Genomic DNA, 16250 nt, shown 5'->3' on the forward strand with positions numbered 1-16250 from the left:
TTAGTCCTTTCACATAATTGTCAAATCATCAGTATTTACAGAAAATACTTTTACTGCTTTTCCTCTTCTGGGAATAACTGCAAACAATAAGCATATTTCTAATTTACAACATTCTTGACTATACAGAATTGAAACTATTAACAAAATACTGCTTATATACTTTTTCAGAGACAGAAGGAAGCGAAATAGCTGAACTGCAAAGTATATGGTCTTACCTGAACACTGACACTTCCTTGTAGCTTCAGCTGCAATTTGATCATATCTACTTCAGCTGAAGCACAAAGCTGCCTGAGTTCTGCGACTTTTTTACTCATTTCATCAATGGCTACTTCAATTGGGTTTAAATCAGTATGGTGCTGGTACATGACTGGAATGCGCTTCTTCACATATGGGAAACAATGTATAGCTACGGACAGAATTGAGTTTAATGTAGTGTTAGAAATGTTTTTGAATAAGGTGTACTTCGATAGGATTTTATGTGAAAAATCTCATTTTGACATAATTTGTTGGCCAATTTATTAACACATTAAATGACAAGAAATACTACTAGGAGTACAAGGAAACAAAATATTGAAAATGTTAAGTACGCATAGCTTTACATATATTAAAGCAAATAAAGATTGTTGGTACTACTATACTACTACTAACAATAATCAAGAAATAAACCATACAATCTTAATTCATAGAAGTTTAGAAAGAATTGCTTATCATACACGTATCTTAGAGAGTAAAAGAACTAAGAACAGGCAAGGTTGTACTTTCTATTTCCTCTCAAGTATTAGCTATGGACAGCTGATAGTATTAACTAATGTAAGTTCCATTTACCACTACATTAAGACAGTGATATACAAGCTCACACTTTCAGAGACAAAACAGTCTTTTTCTAAGAACAAGGAAAAGTAGCCAGCAGGTTCATAGCTCTTGAAGCTCAAAGAAAAAAAAAAGACCAAAAAAAAAAAAAAAAAGGACTATCCCTTGAAGAAACCAGTATGAAAGCCTAGTTTTGACTGCAAATGCGGAAAACATTTTCACTGATAGCTATAAATGAAGAGTAGTAAGAACATAGTGAAATATGAGATTTTACTCTTTTCCTAATACTTCAGCATTAAGAAACCATACAACTATCTATGTATTCTCAGATGGTGATTTACAAGCATCCTTGCATACAATATTTTTGGGTATTATTTTCAAGTACATACTCATTTTAAAAGATTGTTTCCCAATCATTCTCAACTATGTTCTTGACTACTTTGCAGTTCTTGTAATCTCCCAACAGTCATGTGAAATCCTCTAAAGGATTTTTTCAGGAAAAGCATAAAACATACAGAAAAGCCTAGTATCACGAAATAAGTATATATATGTGTGTGTGTATGTATGTATATATATATATATAAAAGAACAGTTTTCTCTTAAAGGAAATTTCAGTCCAATGAGTACCTGTCAAAACAGTCCGTCGTTTACACTGTTCTTCTACTCCTCCTTGTCTTTTACCAGCTTGAGTAAAAGGCATCTCAAACATAAAGCGGCGAATGTTATGAGTCCTTTCAAAATCTGTTTTTCTTTCCTGCAACTCTTTTTCTTCAAAGTATGGAACTACATGCGTAACTTGAATATACGCATATTTTGAATCTAAATCCTTTGGATTTACCTGAAAAATGTGGAAGAAAAAACACCAAATAGCTACATTGTGAATAAAGTAGATATAACTGTAGTTACACAAATTTCGGAAATTAAATTTGGTCTCTTAATCTGTAAATTACTGCAAGCTTAGCAAACACTAATGCTCTCGTGGGACTTCTCTGGCAAACCACACTGCAGCACTACAGACATTAAGTCAATACATTGCTAAGAATTAACATTAAAGAAAACTTACTGCTAAGGAATGACATTTAAGAAAACTTACTGCCGCCTTAAGGTAGTATACAGAAGAAAAGAAACACACACCACTACCATTATTTTCTACATTCAAAACTACAATAAAAAAATAAAGCAGTTTTGTCCAAACTTAACAGTGAATACTGGATTTCAAGAGAAGTCGCAGAAATAAAATATATATTTAAAGCCTTTATTTAGAGTACACAGGAAGAACTGTGAAAAATGGAGTACAATATAACTCTCTTGTCTTCCAACACATTAAACTCCTGCATATGTTCTTCTCTCCTTTTAAAGTTCCAGTTTGAGATAAGAGTACAGAAAAGCCCACCACTGCTGCACTTTCAGGTGGAGAAGCACAGCACTTTGTGAGCTTGTAGAATCAAGGAACAGAATAGAGGATATTATGAGAAAATCAATGTAAAGCGTAAAAGCTTGAATTGGTTAAGGAATGAAATGAAAGGAATGCAGAGGCATCTTGTGCAGTATGAGATCTTCTCAGCCTATGGGTACTACAATGCTCTTTTGTTCAATGGCTTCAGCTATCGTGATGGCAAACCTTACCTTAAAAGCATCAAGAGGGGACTACGAGAGGTCAAAATTGCAGTTGGATTTGATCAGCTCTGAAGGTCCCTCCCAATTAACTGAATTATACTATTCTAAAGATATAAATGGCAAATTTTATCTCAGAAAAATATTTGATCAGGCTTTGGTGACGGTGGAGTGATGTGGGGGTAGGCAGGAGACGCACCTTTAAAGCAGATTTTTTTGCTAGTAGCGTGTCCCAAGTAAGCATGATTATGGATAAATATCCTGGGAGACCTGCAGTCTAATCCTACACTGGCAAAAGTGTAGTATTAGTTAATACTACTAATTGTAAATACTACAAAAATGTAGCATTTAGCTTTTTGGCTATCCTTAAGTGTAAGTTTAATAGAAGATGATAACTCTCCCATACCCTTCAACCAGCAGATTTTTTAGATACGTGTTTGGATATTAAACGAATAAAGGAAAGTGACCCCATGTTATTTCAAATTGATTAGTGGAAGGAAGTTGTATATTGGAATTCTTAAGAGAGAATGAAAACATACTTTGCCAGAATCCTGAATCATTTTGACATTTTCAGATCCAAATTTGTCAGAGTAGAGTTTCTGAAGCCTCTGAGAAATTTCTGAAAGAGGAGTGAGTTTAGGCTCTTTATAGATATATTCCTTTCCATCTTCATCCTCAAAGAATCCCTGTAAAAAAATAAATAATCAAAATCTTGGGAAAAAATAATAACCAACATTGAACAATGATTTTGATTAACATAATATTTATGGTTGAAAAAGAAACATTTAACATCAGGATTCAAGCAAATGTAAATAAAGAAATTAAGCCTCAGTAAAAAGAGGCTTCTGAAGAAAATAAAAACAAACAAAACAAAAACAGAAAGAAAGAAAAAAACAGAAAAATATAACTATCTACTACAAAATGAATGAAAGATAATGGAAACACACAAAGTTAAATTTTTTGTTGTAATGTTATGATGTGCCAAGCTTTTGAGATTAAAAAAAAAAAAAAAAAAAAAAAAAGGAATTTTCTTTACTTTTATCTTAAAAAGTGAAATTTTGGTACTGTTTCACTTGCCAAAACAGATCCCGTTGCCCAGTACCCTGATTCACAAGTGAATACTTTGACAATGTTTTCAAAACTTGAAAATTGATTGGTTTGAAATTTAATTTACGTAAACATCTTAATTTTGTGTTGTACTCTTTTGGCATATACTTCTTCATTTTTATTACATATAGCATTTGTTTTAAAACCATAACTGAATGCAATTTGTAGTACATGGAAAGTGAAACAGTTGATTGATTTAAAACAAAAAAACATGTCTGAGTTCATGTTTGAAATCAAAAAATAAATATTTTTGTCATAAAATGAAACAGAAAATAGGAAAGCACAACATATCATGTGTAAACACAGGCTAGTTTGACAAAAATACCCACATCAAACTACGGTGAAATGCAGTAGTTTTTACTGCATTGTTTGCTTTGTAAGCAATTACTGTAATTACCTCAACATCTGTTTCACTGTCTGTAAACTGGTATTGCTATAAAGTTATAAAAGACAACAGAATACATATAAAGTTATATTGCTCAGAGTATTTTACAATTCCCCATGCTCAGCTGAACAATTAACAACTGGGCTATGCATGTAGAAAATGTATTACTTGATACCGCGTGAGACCATACTGATACATATGCAGTGTAAACACAAATTAGAGGATGTGAAACTGTCCAATACGCAGCCACAACTCTTGTTTGAAGCATGCAATAATGACGTATAGACAAGAGTGATTTGTTCTCTGAATGGAACTTAATGTTATTTTTTTTTTTTTCAATCACAGTGGCTCTTAATGCATACCAATCTAAGAAGCAGCCTTGCAAACCACACTGCAGCGCTACAGACATTAAGTCAATACATTGCTAGGAACTGACATCATAGAAAACTTACCGCTGCCTTAAGGTAGTAAATAAAAGAAGAAAAAGAAAAAAAGGCAAAAAATTTACTGAGGAAAATAAGGAAGAATTGTGTTGGAATTGATAAATGTTTTAAATTAAGTTATTGACAGTATTTAATTATTTCTTAAATAACATATTTCTCGTGCTTTTTGTCATGGTATCAGCACAAATGATGAGAGTGCACCTTGTAAAATAAACCAAGATTTTTCTTATTGCATACTGCAGTAATGGTAGGTAAATAATACTCACCTGTCCAAAGAATGCTACCCTGAAATAAGTTCCCAGCAGTCTCTTTCCTGTATGCATAACTTCTGTTACTTTACTGTATGCTCGATGAAGAGTATCATATAAATGAGCAAGCCTCTAAAAATAAAATAAAATAATTATGGGGTAACAGAATAACATAATGCATTCCTATCTTAAAACAACTATGGATGATGTTCCTGTACTTAAAAACAACTAAAAAGACTATTTTTTGAACACTATTTAAGTGTTCAAAAAAAAAAAAAAAGACTTTTTTAAACATATTACTATGTTTAACACCTGTATCAGAATGACAATATGCAAGATTAAGTTTTAATAAATTATATTTATTTGAAAGAAAAACATTTAAAAATATTTAGAATTAATCATTTCAACACACTTGTATTTCAGTTACTACTTTAATTATCTTGTTCTGTGATATGTAATGTGTCATGCAGTTAAAAAAAAAAAAATCAGGAATTTTTCCTTGCTCAAGTTTACTTATAATGAATTTAGTACCTCAAAATCTCTCCGTTTTTCATAAATGGGAATTATCAGTTTATATATGTCAGCAATCAGTTCATAGCGTTCTGCCTTCCAGAGTCCATCAGCACATTGCTCCAACAATTCCATCAGCACATCCTAGATTTGTACACACATTTGAAAAAGAAAAACAATTTGGTGCTCATTACAAGCCTGGTAAGCAGTTATACCAAAATTCTTCCTAAGGAAAAAAGGAAGATCTTGCCTCAAAACCATGTTCTCTAAAATAGAATTATTGTGGCAATCAAAAAAAAAAAAAAAAAAAAAAGCTAAGAGGAAAGAAAAAGCAGAATGGTCTGAATGTATGTGAATGTATACATGTACTCTTTGTATTTACCATAAACAGCATTTTTCTTTTAGATACTCCTGACCTTTTAAGTATACAAATGACACCTGTGTAAAGACCCAAACTTGTCTTACTATATACGTTTTTTTGAAAGTGCTGTTTCCTTGTTGTTTTTGTTTATTTTTTTGCACAAAGAACATTTTTTCAACTATCAATAAATTGCATCATCAGTAAAACAAAACAAAAAACTCTAATACCAAAATCCACACTCAGAAGTATTTGTTAAGGTATACCAGTTAATTTTGTGTATTTGAACCAGAAGGACATACTAAAACAGTTAGAGAAGCTGTTTTGACCCTTCAGGATCAAATTCAAAATCATATGTCTAACTCTATTAACTCAAGTGTTACACACAACGTTATAGATATCATGGAACAACTTAAAGCTTCTATGATAAAGCTGTCATATACTCAGTCATGATTTGAGTGTGGAAGAGCCACCAAAGATCTCCATCCCCATCCATATATCCTAACGTATATCTCAGTCCTCTTCAAGTGTGCTTGGGGATCCAACAACCTCCAGTAGGACCCAAGTGTGAGACAGAAAGACATCTTCTAGTACCACTTCTGCACCACAGTGGTCAAGCCAGAAGCCAGAAATAACTTAGTCTTAGAAGGGATCCAATACTATTTCCTTCCTCCATTCAGCAGAGGGCTGAGACATAACAAATACATCGTTTAGAAAAGTCAACTTTAATTTTGAGGGGAAAAAAAAAAAAGACTGAAAAATGCTACCCTTTTCCATGTGCTTCAATAGTCCCTAAAAATTTCGCTTCCCCCAGTCATCATGGGGCTGTACAGACTCCCCAGTATCTCCATCCTTAGCAACCACGTGGTGAGAACCAAAAGACCCATGGCACTGCTGGACCACAAGGGATGTCCACAAAGTTTTATGACTACTAGAGTCTTAAGTCAGACACAAGAGGGCATCCAAATGCAGCAAAATTTAATTTGCACAGAGGAAAAAAATAGAAAGAGCAAAACTGCATATGGGAAAGCCGACATGAGGAGGGGAGGGAAAAACACTGTTTCTGGGTAACCTCTCTGTGCTTATCCATCCTCATGGGAATAGTTTCTTTCCATACATCCAGTGAGAATTCCCCTTACAACATGTGAGACTGTCTTCCTCTTTCATTGTTCATCTCTTAGAAGTGCCTGGCTCTTCCCTTAGCCACCTTAGGAGTTGGACTTTTTCCAGTTCATTGATCTCTCTCTCTCTCTCAACTTGGAGGTGGGCAGCACTGGGCACGAGATTAGAGGTGGGGCATCCCAAATGCCAAGCAGAAGGGTGAAAATGTAATTCCTTCCACTTGTTGACTCTTTCTAATATAACGCAGTGTGCAATTGGTCTTTGTTGCCACAATGCTATGCTGGTGAGTCCTGTTCATCCTCTTGTACACCAGAACTCCCGGATCTTTCTTTCTGCAGAGCTGCCACCCAGCCAGTCCATCCCCAGCCTATACTGACACATTGGATATTTTTTCCCTAGGTGCAAGACTTTGTTCTTGTCTTTGCTGAACTTCAAGAGGTTTCTACCACCTTGATTTTGCGGTCCCTCTAACTGGGATGTTGGGGTCCCTCAACAAATATTCCTTAAAATATTCCTTAAAATACTCATTCTTCTAGAAAAATTCTTTAATCATCTGTTTATAACCCATAACATGATTAGAAGGGAAAAAAAAATCCAAAAGTTCTACCTAACCAGCCACTCAACAAAGTACCAGGCAGTGCTTTGTTACAGGGTATTACTGCAAGGAGTATTTCCACTCACTAACTTTACACAACTAAAAGTATTCTCAGTACATTAAAAAGATGATAAAGATTTTGCTCAAGATCTTAGAAATTTGTTTTTTTAGAAGGCAAATACAAAAATGCCAGGATGTTCAGATAGTCTGACAGATTTCTTCTATATAATTTCTATTACCTGTAGGCAAATACTCCTATGATATGGGAGAAGGGGGTAATAATTCCTACAGCTCTGAGGTTTCTGAAGCAATTATTGTCTGTCCTCTTTTTACTGAAAATGTTTTTTAGCTTTTCCCAAGGCATTTTTCAATGGTTATCATCTCTTATTGTACTGTTAATATAGAGGGTTAAGCCTTACTCTCTTATTATATAACCGAGGAGTAATTTATAACCCTACCATGCCAACCATTTAATGAGATTCTTGTAAAATGAAGATACGTCTTTAAATGCCCTGTTTACTCACCTAGGACTCAAGGATAAAAAGGTAAAGGATAAAATCTCAAGGACTCAAGGATAAAAAGGATAGAATACCTCATAAATCTAAAAATGTCTTTATTACACAAGTTATTGCTTATATGCTTAAAGTCGTTCACAGAATCACAGCATGGCTGAGGCTGCAAGCGACCTCTGGAGGCCACCTGGTCCAACCCCTGCTCCAGCAGGGCCACCCAGAGCAGGCTGCCCAGGACCACGTCCAGGTGGCTTCTGAAGCTCTCCAAGGAGGAGACCCCACAGCCTCTCAGGGCAACCTGTGCCAGTGCTCCCACACCCACACAGCACAGCAGTGCTGCCTGGGGCTCAGAGGGAGCCTCCTGTGTTTCAAATCCCAGGATGTGCCCCAGACATTCACTAGTGTAAACCTGGACTGTCTCTCTTTGTACTGGAACCTACAGCTTGATAAATAGCTGGCACTTGACAGACGCCTGCATAACTATCCTCGATTCTGAGAAACCATCCAGAATGAGAAAAAGCAAGACAAATGATAGATGATTTCACCCAAGATTCTAGTATGGTGCATACAGGTGAATGAAAGCTTAATTGTCATTCCTCTTAAGCTACCAAATCACCGGGGAAAAGGTAAAATAAAATAAACCTTGTCCAAGATAAGGTTATGCATCTTAGGATGTGTAAGTGATACAATTTGAAAGCATTCACTGGCTGGAGAAACACCTGCCCTGGAGAAATACTGCACTACAAATTTATTTGACACATTTTGGAGTTTATGGATTCCGATTTATAAGAATAAAAATCACCCTTCTTGTTTTGGGCTGTGCTATATTTTTTATTGCACAGCAAGAGCACAAGGATGACAGGATGATTTTCTTCATCTGAGAATCTGAGTTAGTTTTCCTACAGAGAAAGGCTGAAGGGTATTAAATTGTCTCCTCTATATAACATGTACTGTGAAGCTCTCATTTACCAATCTGAAGTTAGAATGATTCATCTCATGGACAGGCAGAGCTAACAAGAGATCAGAAAAAAAAAGTAATAAGGTGGATATTGAGTTAATATTTGTGGTGGAGCTGTATTTTGGCAAATTTTTATTTTGGAAAACAAACAACAAACCCGAATCAACTTTTTCCGAGTTTTAATCTGCATGGAATCTGGCACCAGACACTGGTCTACTAGCCATAGCTCAAAACCCTCACGGATGAGCTGTTTACAATAAAGTCTAGCAGGGAAAGGATAACAGCTTCCAGGCTTTTGCTTTGCAACTTGTGACACCCATAAGATTTTAGTTCTACAAGGAGAATCTGACCTGTGCTGCTGAACAGACTCTCTGGCTAAATAACTGTTAATGAAATACACATAGTAACTTTGTTAAAAATGAAACACTAGTGTTTTTTTTTAATGACTAATTTAGGAAACGAGTCAGGGTAATCCTTGCCTAGAAGATAATTCTTTTAAAATGAGAATTGAGAATTTGAAAATATTGATTTTAAAAACCAGGAAACTACATAGACTCTTAAGACAAATTTCGCTGACTTAGGAAGACTTTATATAACAGAGAATATAAAAGACACTTTGCTCCTTTTAGAAACATGGAAGAGCCCTCCCTCACTCCCCATTGTGTCAATCACTGGTTTTGAGATTTAATTCTGACATGCCTAGCATCCAGGGAAATCCCAAGTAACGTGACTCATAGGAAAAATTCACAGTAGAGGATCATTTAGCTGAGTAGCAGTAAAGTACAGCTTGAAAGATATGTTTATTATACCATTTATCTACCCTACTGTTCTATTTCTTTTTCTTAGACTACCACAGATTCCCTTTCATAAGGCCATACTGAGGTAGCACTCTACATATGAATATGTTCCTGTTCATGAAGCAACTGGAATATCGTTTTTGAAGAACTTCTGTTTATAAAGGGTTGCATACAGGGAAAATGAACTCTGCGAGGTTTGAACCCTTTGCAGGATCCATTGGCTTATAATTTCACACTTGGCTTACTGTTGCTCCATGGAAATACTGAGAGATGGAAATAAATCTGGGTAGGGTTCAATGACTCAGAAAATGCAGCATATTCTTTTTACAGTGAGTGACTAACCAGAAGAAGAATAAAGACATTCCGGTTAAAAAAAATACAGAAGATCCTCTCTGTCAAATGATTTATCAGGTAGGTGCTGACAAGAGTTTCCAACAAAAGTTTCCATCCACTGTAGGTCAGTAAAAATCCAACTCCTAGTTCACTTAAACAATTTACATTTTTCTGTGAGTAACATGCTACATTCACGCTGGATGAGGAGAATCAGTGTTTTAAAGAATATAGTATACAAATAATAATAAAAAACGCAGTCTGCTATTAGGTGTCTTTGGAAACAAAAGGCACTCTCATTTCAAGTAATTCCAACTCCTGCCTTCACAGAAAAAAGGCAAGGCTACAAATTTTGTCTTAAAACTATAGAACAAATTAGTACCAGAATGTGGGAATAAAACACATGTGCCCTAGCTCTAGCCCTAGGCTTAAAACCACTAAATCTTTCATCTATTCCTCCCAAATCTGTTAGTATAGACTCAGATTGCAGTCAATTTTGCATTTTGTCACATGCTTTCACCATAAACAAATTAAAACATACACAAAAATGTGTTGCTACAATTATGTTTATGCACCAGGGATTTTTCTAACACAACTACTGCAACTAGTGGTCTGTCCCTCACTCTGTACTGGCAAATATATAGCGTAGTCATCGCAATTTGTATGCTGGTGCTTTACATGAAATATACATATATAGCAAATTCTCTAAAGCCTGGACAGCTCATAGAATTTTTTGTTTTATTTCTGTATTAGGATAAGAATAGTGGCTAGGAAAACAATGATAGCATAGGTCATACCAGTCAGCCTCAGGACTGAAACTGAACTTATAAAAATAAACAGCACTTTAATGTGCACCAATTCTAACACAGTTATGCTTGCTTACTTCGTTGAAGTGAACATCTTGCATTCCAACATCCTCCATCATTGAAGCTTCTTCGTCTATATTAGGTGTGATTACTCTGAAAGCAGTACAACCTTGTCTAAACATCCCTATCATTGAAAAAGAAAAACAGAAAAATTTACCTTAATGCCATCAAAATGCATTCCTCCACCAGAATAACACTAGGTCATTTTACGATGTTGGATAATGCAGAAGACTTATATTCTTACCACCAAATTAATAATTAAAAAACAAACAAACAAACAAACAAACAAAAAAACCTGCCTCCCACTGCATGATTAAAAGAGCAGAGCCCACCTTATTCCTTAAACCCCCAACATTAATACCTAAACTCTTACCTACAAAAATATGTAGTGTCTGAATCTTTCTACTTTATCTTAAATCTGTACCCAACCTATCCCACCCCAAGTCTACATTAATCAAGGTCACTTTTACAGTATTTCATTAAATTGTTCATGCAAGAATGAGGTTCGACTGTCTATATTACTAACAGGAAGTAACTTGCATATGACAGGAAACAAAAATAGCAAGTTACCCAAGGGAACCACAACTATATACATATTATCACTAGGTATCAGTTGGTTGTTATTAGGCTTGCAAGAAAGTGAAATAACTTAAACAACTCAGTCTCAGATTTGGTCACAGAAAGCTTTTGAGATCATTAGGGGCAGAAGGGATTGCTTATAGCACTGAAAAAGTATCCTGCAAGAGGCAAAAAAGTAACGGAGAAAGAAAAGACATCCTGTAGACCTATAACTTCAGATGGCAGTTCAAGCAAAGACGAGGCTAAAAAGTTCTGGTCATGAATTCATACGCTTAAAAAAAAAAAAAAAAAAGCTCAATATCATAATCAGTCCTAATAGTTTTCTAGCCTGCCTTCCACCTATAGGATCAGAAGACTTGTGTTCTTAGTCTGTGGTTTGAAAAAATAGCATATAGACTTTATTAAGAAAAATCTCTAGAAGAAACTTGCAGAAATCTATCTCAATAGTCACCTTTTTTCCTTCTTTTTTTTTTTTTTTTTCATATATGGACAGCTGCTAGCACAGATTACGAAGACAAGTGAAGTGGTCTGAGCACTAATATCACTTAGCATCTAAAGATTTGTAAATTTTTTTTTGACTTCTCTGGCAATGCCAGGCTTCCATATATACAGTGAGATACACGTATTACTCAATGAACACAAATATTCACTGATAAGGTTGCTTAGAAAGGGTCTGATCAGCTATTAGCAACTATAGCGTAAAATTATTATTTAATTTTTATTTATTACTTTCCTAAAAAAATATTTTATCTTCATCTGAAATGATGACCCTTAATTGTGCAAGTATGTTGTTGTACGTATGCTATCCACTTAAGTCAGAATTTTTCCCTTGATGAACACTGAAATGCCTACAACTTCCCCAGGCAAACTATTGCTAAACTATAATGCAATTATATGGACAAAAAAAAGACCAACAACCCACATTTAAGTAAGATTTCAAAATCATACCTTTCCGTGTGAGATATTCTGCAACCAGTGCTGCTACATGGACATAGCACATTGCTGCCTAAAACAGAAACACTTATAAGCTACAATTACAATGGATCTAATGAAAATGAGATATACAAGAAAAGTCCTAGCCTGAGTCTTTTTTTTTTTTTTTTTTTTAAAGTTGTCACTGATCACTTTTTTGTACAGAAAATACAAAGATTCAAGATTTTTCTTTAAAAATATCAAAGCCTAGCAGCAAAATTTTTACATATGGAGGCTGTAGAATTTCAGGTACTGGAGCTAAAGGAGAATAATTCATACTTTGTATGGGGCTGGACTTGATGATTTACAGAGGTTCTCATCTAGTTGTACGGGCAACGATTTTGTGTTTTTAATGAAAAATTAGTTCTTTTTTAGGTCTGTTTTTAAAAAGAACTTTCCTTCTGAAAGTTCTGAGCTGGAGACATTTCCATCAAAACACAAACTATTAACAGTGGTGTATGTGTCTCATGCATTGTTACCATACAGAATAAAAGAAGTACAGTACTAAAACATGAGTAAGATATTATTTCTTGGAGGTATTTACTTGCTTACATGATGATAAAGGTAATAGACATATTTATGAAATTCAGATTGAATAAACTTCCAGAAAGAGACGATATTAATTCTCTGTGCTGATCCAATAAAAGAATCAAGACAAAAATCCCCTCTTCCACCTCTCCCCATTGCTGTAATTAAATCTTTTAACAGCCTACTGAAAACAGAGAGCTTTCTTTTTTCTAGCAACAAAATTGTTATTCATCAATTTTAAGAACATTGGAAGGTTTTTTTTTTTTAGTAAGCACTCTGGAAGAGAATCAAGATAATTCTTAAATCAACTGGAAAGGAATTCAGGGTGTAACTAAGTGTTTAGTTAACTGATAACAGAAGGATATGTTTAAGTAGATAGTCTGATTCTTTCATGGTTTACATTAAGCTTTCCTGATTTAGTAGCAAATCAGCTGTATTATTTAAACATATGCCTTACATTAATAATCAATAATGACTTACAGATGTATTTGTGTAGCACAAAATCTCATCAGCCATTGAAGTTAATCTACTAACAATTCAAAATTAATTAAAATCCATACAGGATAATAATCCTTTCACACTAACAATTACAGTACTTTTGATGTCAAGAGAATTAATCTTACTAAGAAGCTAAAAACAGTCCAATCTTCTCTTACCTCTGAAAGATCCCCGTTTTTAACATGGATCCTTGCCATGCTGTCTAACCATGTCTTCCTTAGTTCAGGTGTACTAGCGTAAGACTTCGCCAAGCTGTATTGGAGGTCTACAAGCATTTCTGGATCGTTCTCATGCTCCTTCATCTGAGCTGTAGCCATTAGTACTGTACGAATCCGTTTTGTTAAATCCTTAACATCAGAAGGGAATGTGGTGTGCTAAAACATGGAAAGTTAGGTTAACTTTTATTATTTGCATCATAGAAGAAGTTGAAATGTAATTGTGAAAGACACTGAGAAAGTTTTAAAGCAGCCTTTCTATAGCATAGAAAGAAGAATAAAACCAAACCTTAATAATTCTGTCATGATTGGCACAATTATTGATGATGGAAAGGGACTGCTGAAATCTGGTTCCTCCAATTCCAACAACATCAGCAATCAACTGGCTTACTGAAATAATAACCTTGACACAAACAGAAGTCTAGTTAGTGTATATTTAATGAAATACCCTTGCAATGTACCTTTGAAGCAATTACATAGGAAGGTTTGTTCTTTTTAATTGAAAGATAATTTCTTGAAGTTAAATGGTATTTGATAGACTTTTTGTTTCCCCCAAAATTATTTGTATGTAACAAGGGAAAGAAAAAACAGGCTTGTATAAATTTCATGCACAAACATCCTCTGGTCTACAGACTGACTGCTAGATAAACTCACTAAAGGTCATGAAAGTAGTAAACTATTGTTCCCTGCTTCATCAAAATCATTTTATTTCCATGTAATTCTGTTTTACTAAAATAACATTTCTAGGTTTTAGGACTTATAGGTGCTTGTTGCTTCATTCATTTCTTCCTCAGACACAACATGCTATGCTACTTAATCAAAATAACATCTAAGTACCACAACATTTGCTATTCACAAGTAATAATTATTTTCTACAAAACACAAGGCCATTGAATTGTTTTGAATTATTGCCTTGTACTGAACATACTTCTACTTCCATCTTCATTTTCTTGGAATAGCACCAGCCTTGCTTGAATAACAAGTGATTTCTTTTATGTCTTTATGTGACAGGACTTTGCACACTAACATGCAACTGTACACCTACAAGTACAGGCCACATGACATTTAAAAACACAAATAAAGAAAAATAAAGAAATTATACTTACTTGCAGATGTGTCCTAACAAAAGATTTCTTCCCTGTGTAATCAAAATTATTTCTCATTAAGAAATACAGTAACTGTGAAGCTTCAGTCCGAATGGAACTCAATTTTGAATTACAGTATTTCAGAATCTCATAGCACAGGGCAGAACACATATCAGCTCTACCTTCATAAAACGTAGAAGGAAACTGAAGAAAAGGAAGAAAAATAAGTTATTCATTAACACAAACTCTAGTTCTTGACAAAATAAGCATATCAAGAAAGATATATTAGTATTTTTAAACAATGGAAAAAAACAGCTCTAATAGTTCAAACAAAATGATTTTTACAGCAATTCAAAGAATAATAATTTCATGTTTTTGGGATTATGTCTGTCCTCATTTACTAATTTAAATTTGGAGTTTTTAATTCTTAAGCTTCTTGATAGTATATTGTTAGCTAAAGAACTGGATAAGTACATGAAGATTAATTACTTAAAACTTCTTACCTTAAAAATAAGTGCCCTTAAAGCAATGAAGACATTTTTCAATGCTGTTTCAGACTGATTCTTTTGAAGGAAGCAGAGGTACACATCAAATACTTTTTTCATCAGTGGATTATGCCCATGATCAGTCAGCAGTTGATTCTTTAAATTAAAAGAGAGAACTTAGGATTTTTGTATTGTACATTTACACTTTAAGAACATACACAAATCATCCAGGAAAGTAATAAAAAAAATCATATAGTATTCTGAGATGTTTAATAAGACAATCATATCTGAGCTTTAATTAGATGTTTCTAACATTTCACTAATCCTGTTTACAAAGAAAGCATTGACTTCTGAATAGACTTATAGAACACAATGTGTTTTTTTGTTTGTTTGTTGTTTTTTTTTTTTTTTTTTTAACAGCTGTTAGTTACATTAGTTAACAGCTTTAAGAGGCACATGCGAAGAATTAACTCACTTTGGTTACACCTGGCTTCAGCAGCTCAAATAGTAGAATTTTCCCATAGCAGTACCTCCTACTACAGGGCTCTTAAAATGAAAATATTAGTTTTCAACGTTGAGACAGATAAGACCCTGAAAAGCTCATTCTAAGGCACGCAATACACATGGTTACTCTTGATTTCTGAATCATCAACAAATGCCTTCCTAAGGGATCTCAGCATAGCCCTTGGCATTTTGGGTGTCCAATATTATAAGAACAAAGGAGGTGATCCTACAATAAAAGCCATGCTGAGAACCAGTCTGATAACATGACTAACAGACTAGAAAAAACTCAGTGTGCTCTCAAACTTTGCGGATGAATACATATAAATGCTTTCAGGAGACCAAAAATCCCCAATGCTATGCAAGGAAGATACAGGCAGGGTTGTATTTTAGAGGAAGCTAGACATAAATGGTTGGATATAAGCCAATCAATATACTTAGTCATTGGGGAAAAAAAGTATGTCCTGAAACAGAACCCAGATGACCCAAACCTATACAGCTAACTGCAAGTCCTAAACAATGCTAGGCTTACTACTTGCAGATTTATAGCAAAACATTTAAATGTTTTCTAACAAATTCCTATCTTATGAAGAAATTGACATAACATCTTTTCTTCAGATGTCCCAGCATCAGAGGTAGGTAGTTCACTAAAACAACCTCAAGCAGTAGGAATTCACACAGAATCAGTTAAAAGTCTACCAAGAAACAGACATAATTTGTTACTTCCCTGTT

General features: G+C 34.4%; 1 protein-coding gene across 9 annotated transcripts in view; it reads right to left on the reverse strand.

Moving 5' to 3' along the window:
- DOCK9 (dedicator of cytokinesis 9) overlaps positions 1-16250 on the reverse strand; it is a 125972-nt gene that overhangs the window by 5081 nt on the left and 104641 nt on the right. For 7 of the 9 annotated variants that reach the window (XM_084524207.1, XM_084524204.1, XM_084524210.1 and 4 more), the window contains 11 exons: positions 15036-15173; positions 14554-14736; positions 13737-13850; positions 13391-13606; positions 12183-12240; positions 10673-10779; positions 5139-5261; positions 4626-4739; positions 2964-3110; positions 1438-1648; positions 216-406 (listed from right to left, as the gene is read on the reverse strand). In XM_084524207.1, the coding sequence (XP_084380333.1) occupies positions 216-406; positions 1438-1648; positions 2964-3110; positions 4626-4739; positions 5139-5261; positions 10673-10779; positions 12183-12240; positions 13391-13606; positions 13737-13850; positions 14554-14736; positions 15036-15173 (1602 nt within the window). Of the gene's footprint in view, positions 1-215; positions 407-1437; positions 1649-2963; positions 3111-3928; positions 3965-4625; positions 4740-5138; positions 5262-10672; positions 10780-12182; positions 12241-13390; positions 13607-13736; positions 13851-14553; positions 14737-15035; positions 15174-16250 lie in introns of all 9 variants that reach the window. The other 2 variants (XM_084524201.1, XM_084524202.1) reach the window with 1 other exon arrangement.

Source organism: Aythya ferina (assembly GCF_964211825.1).
Source record: "Aythya ferina genome assembly, chromosome: 1".
Taxonomy (NCBI): domain Eukaryota; kingdom Metazoa; phylum Chordata; class Aves; order Anseriformes; family Anatidae; genus Aythya; species Aythya ferina.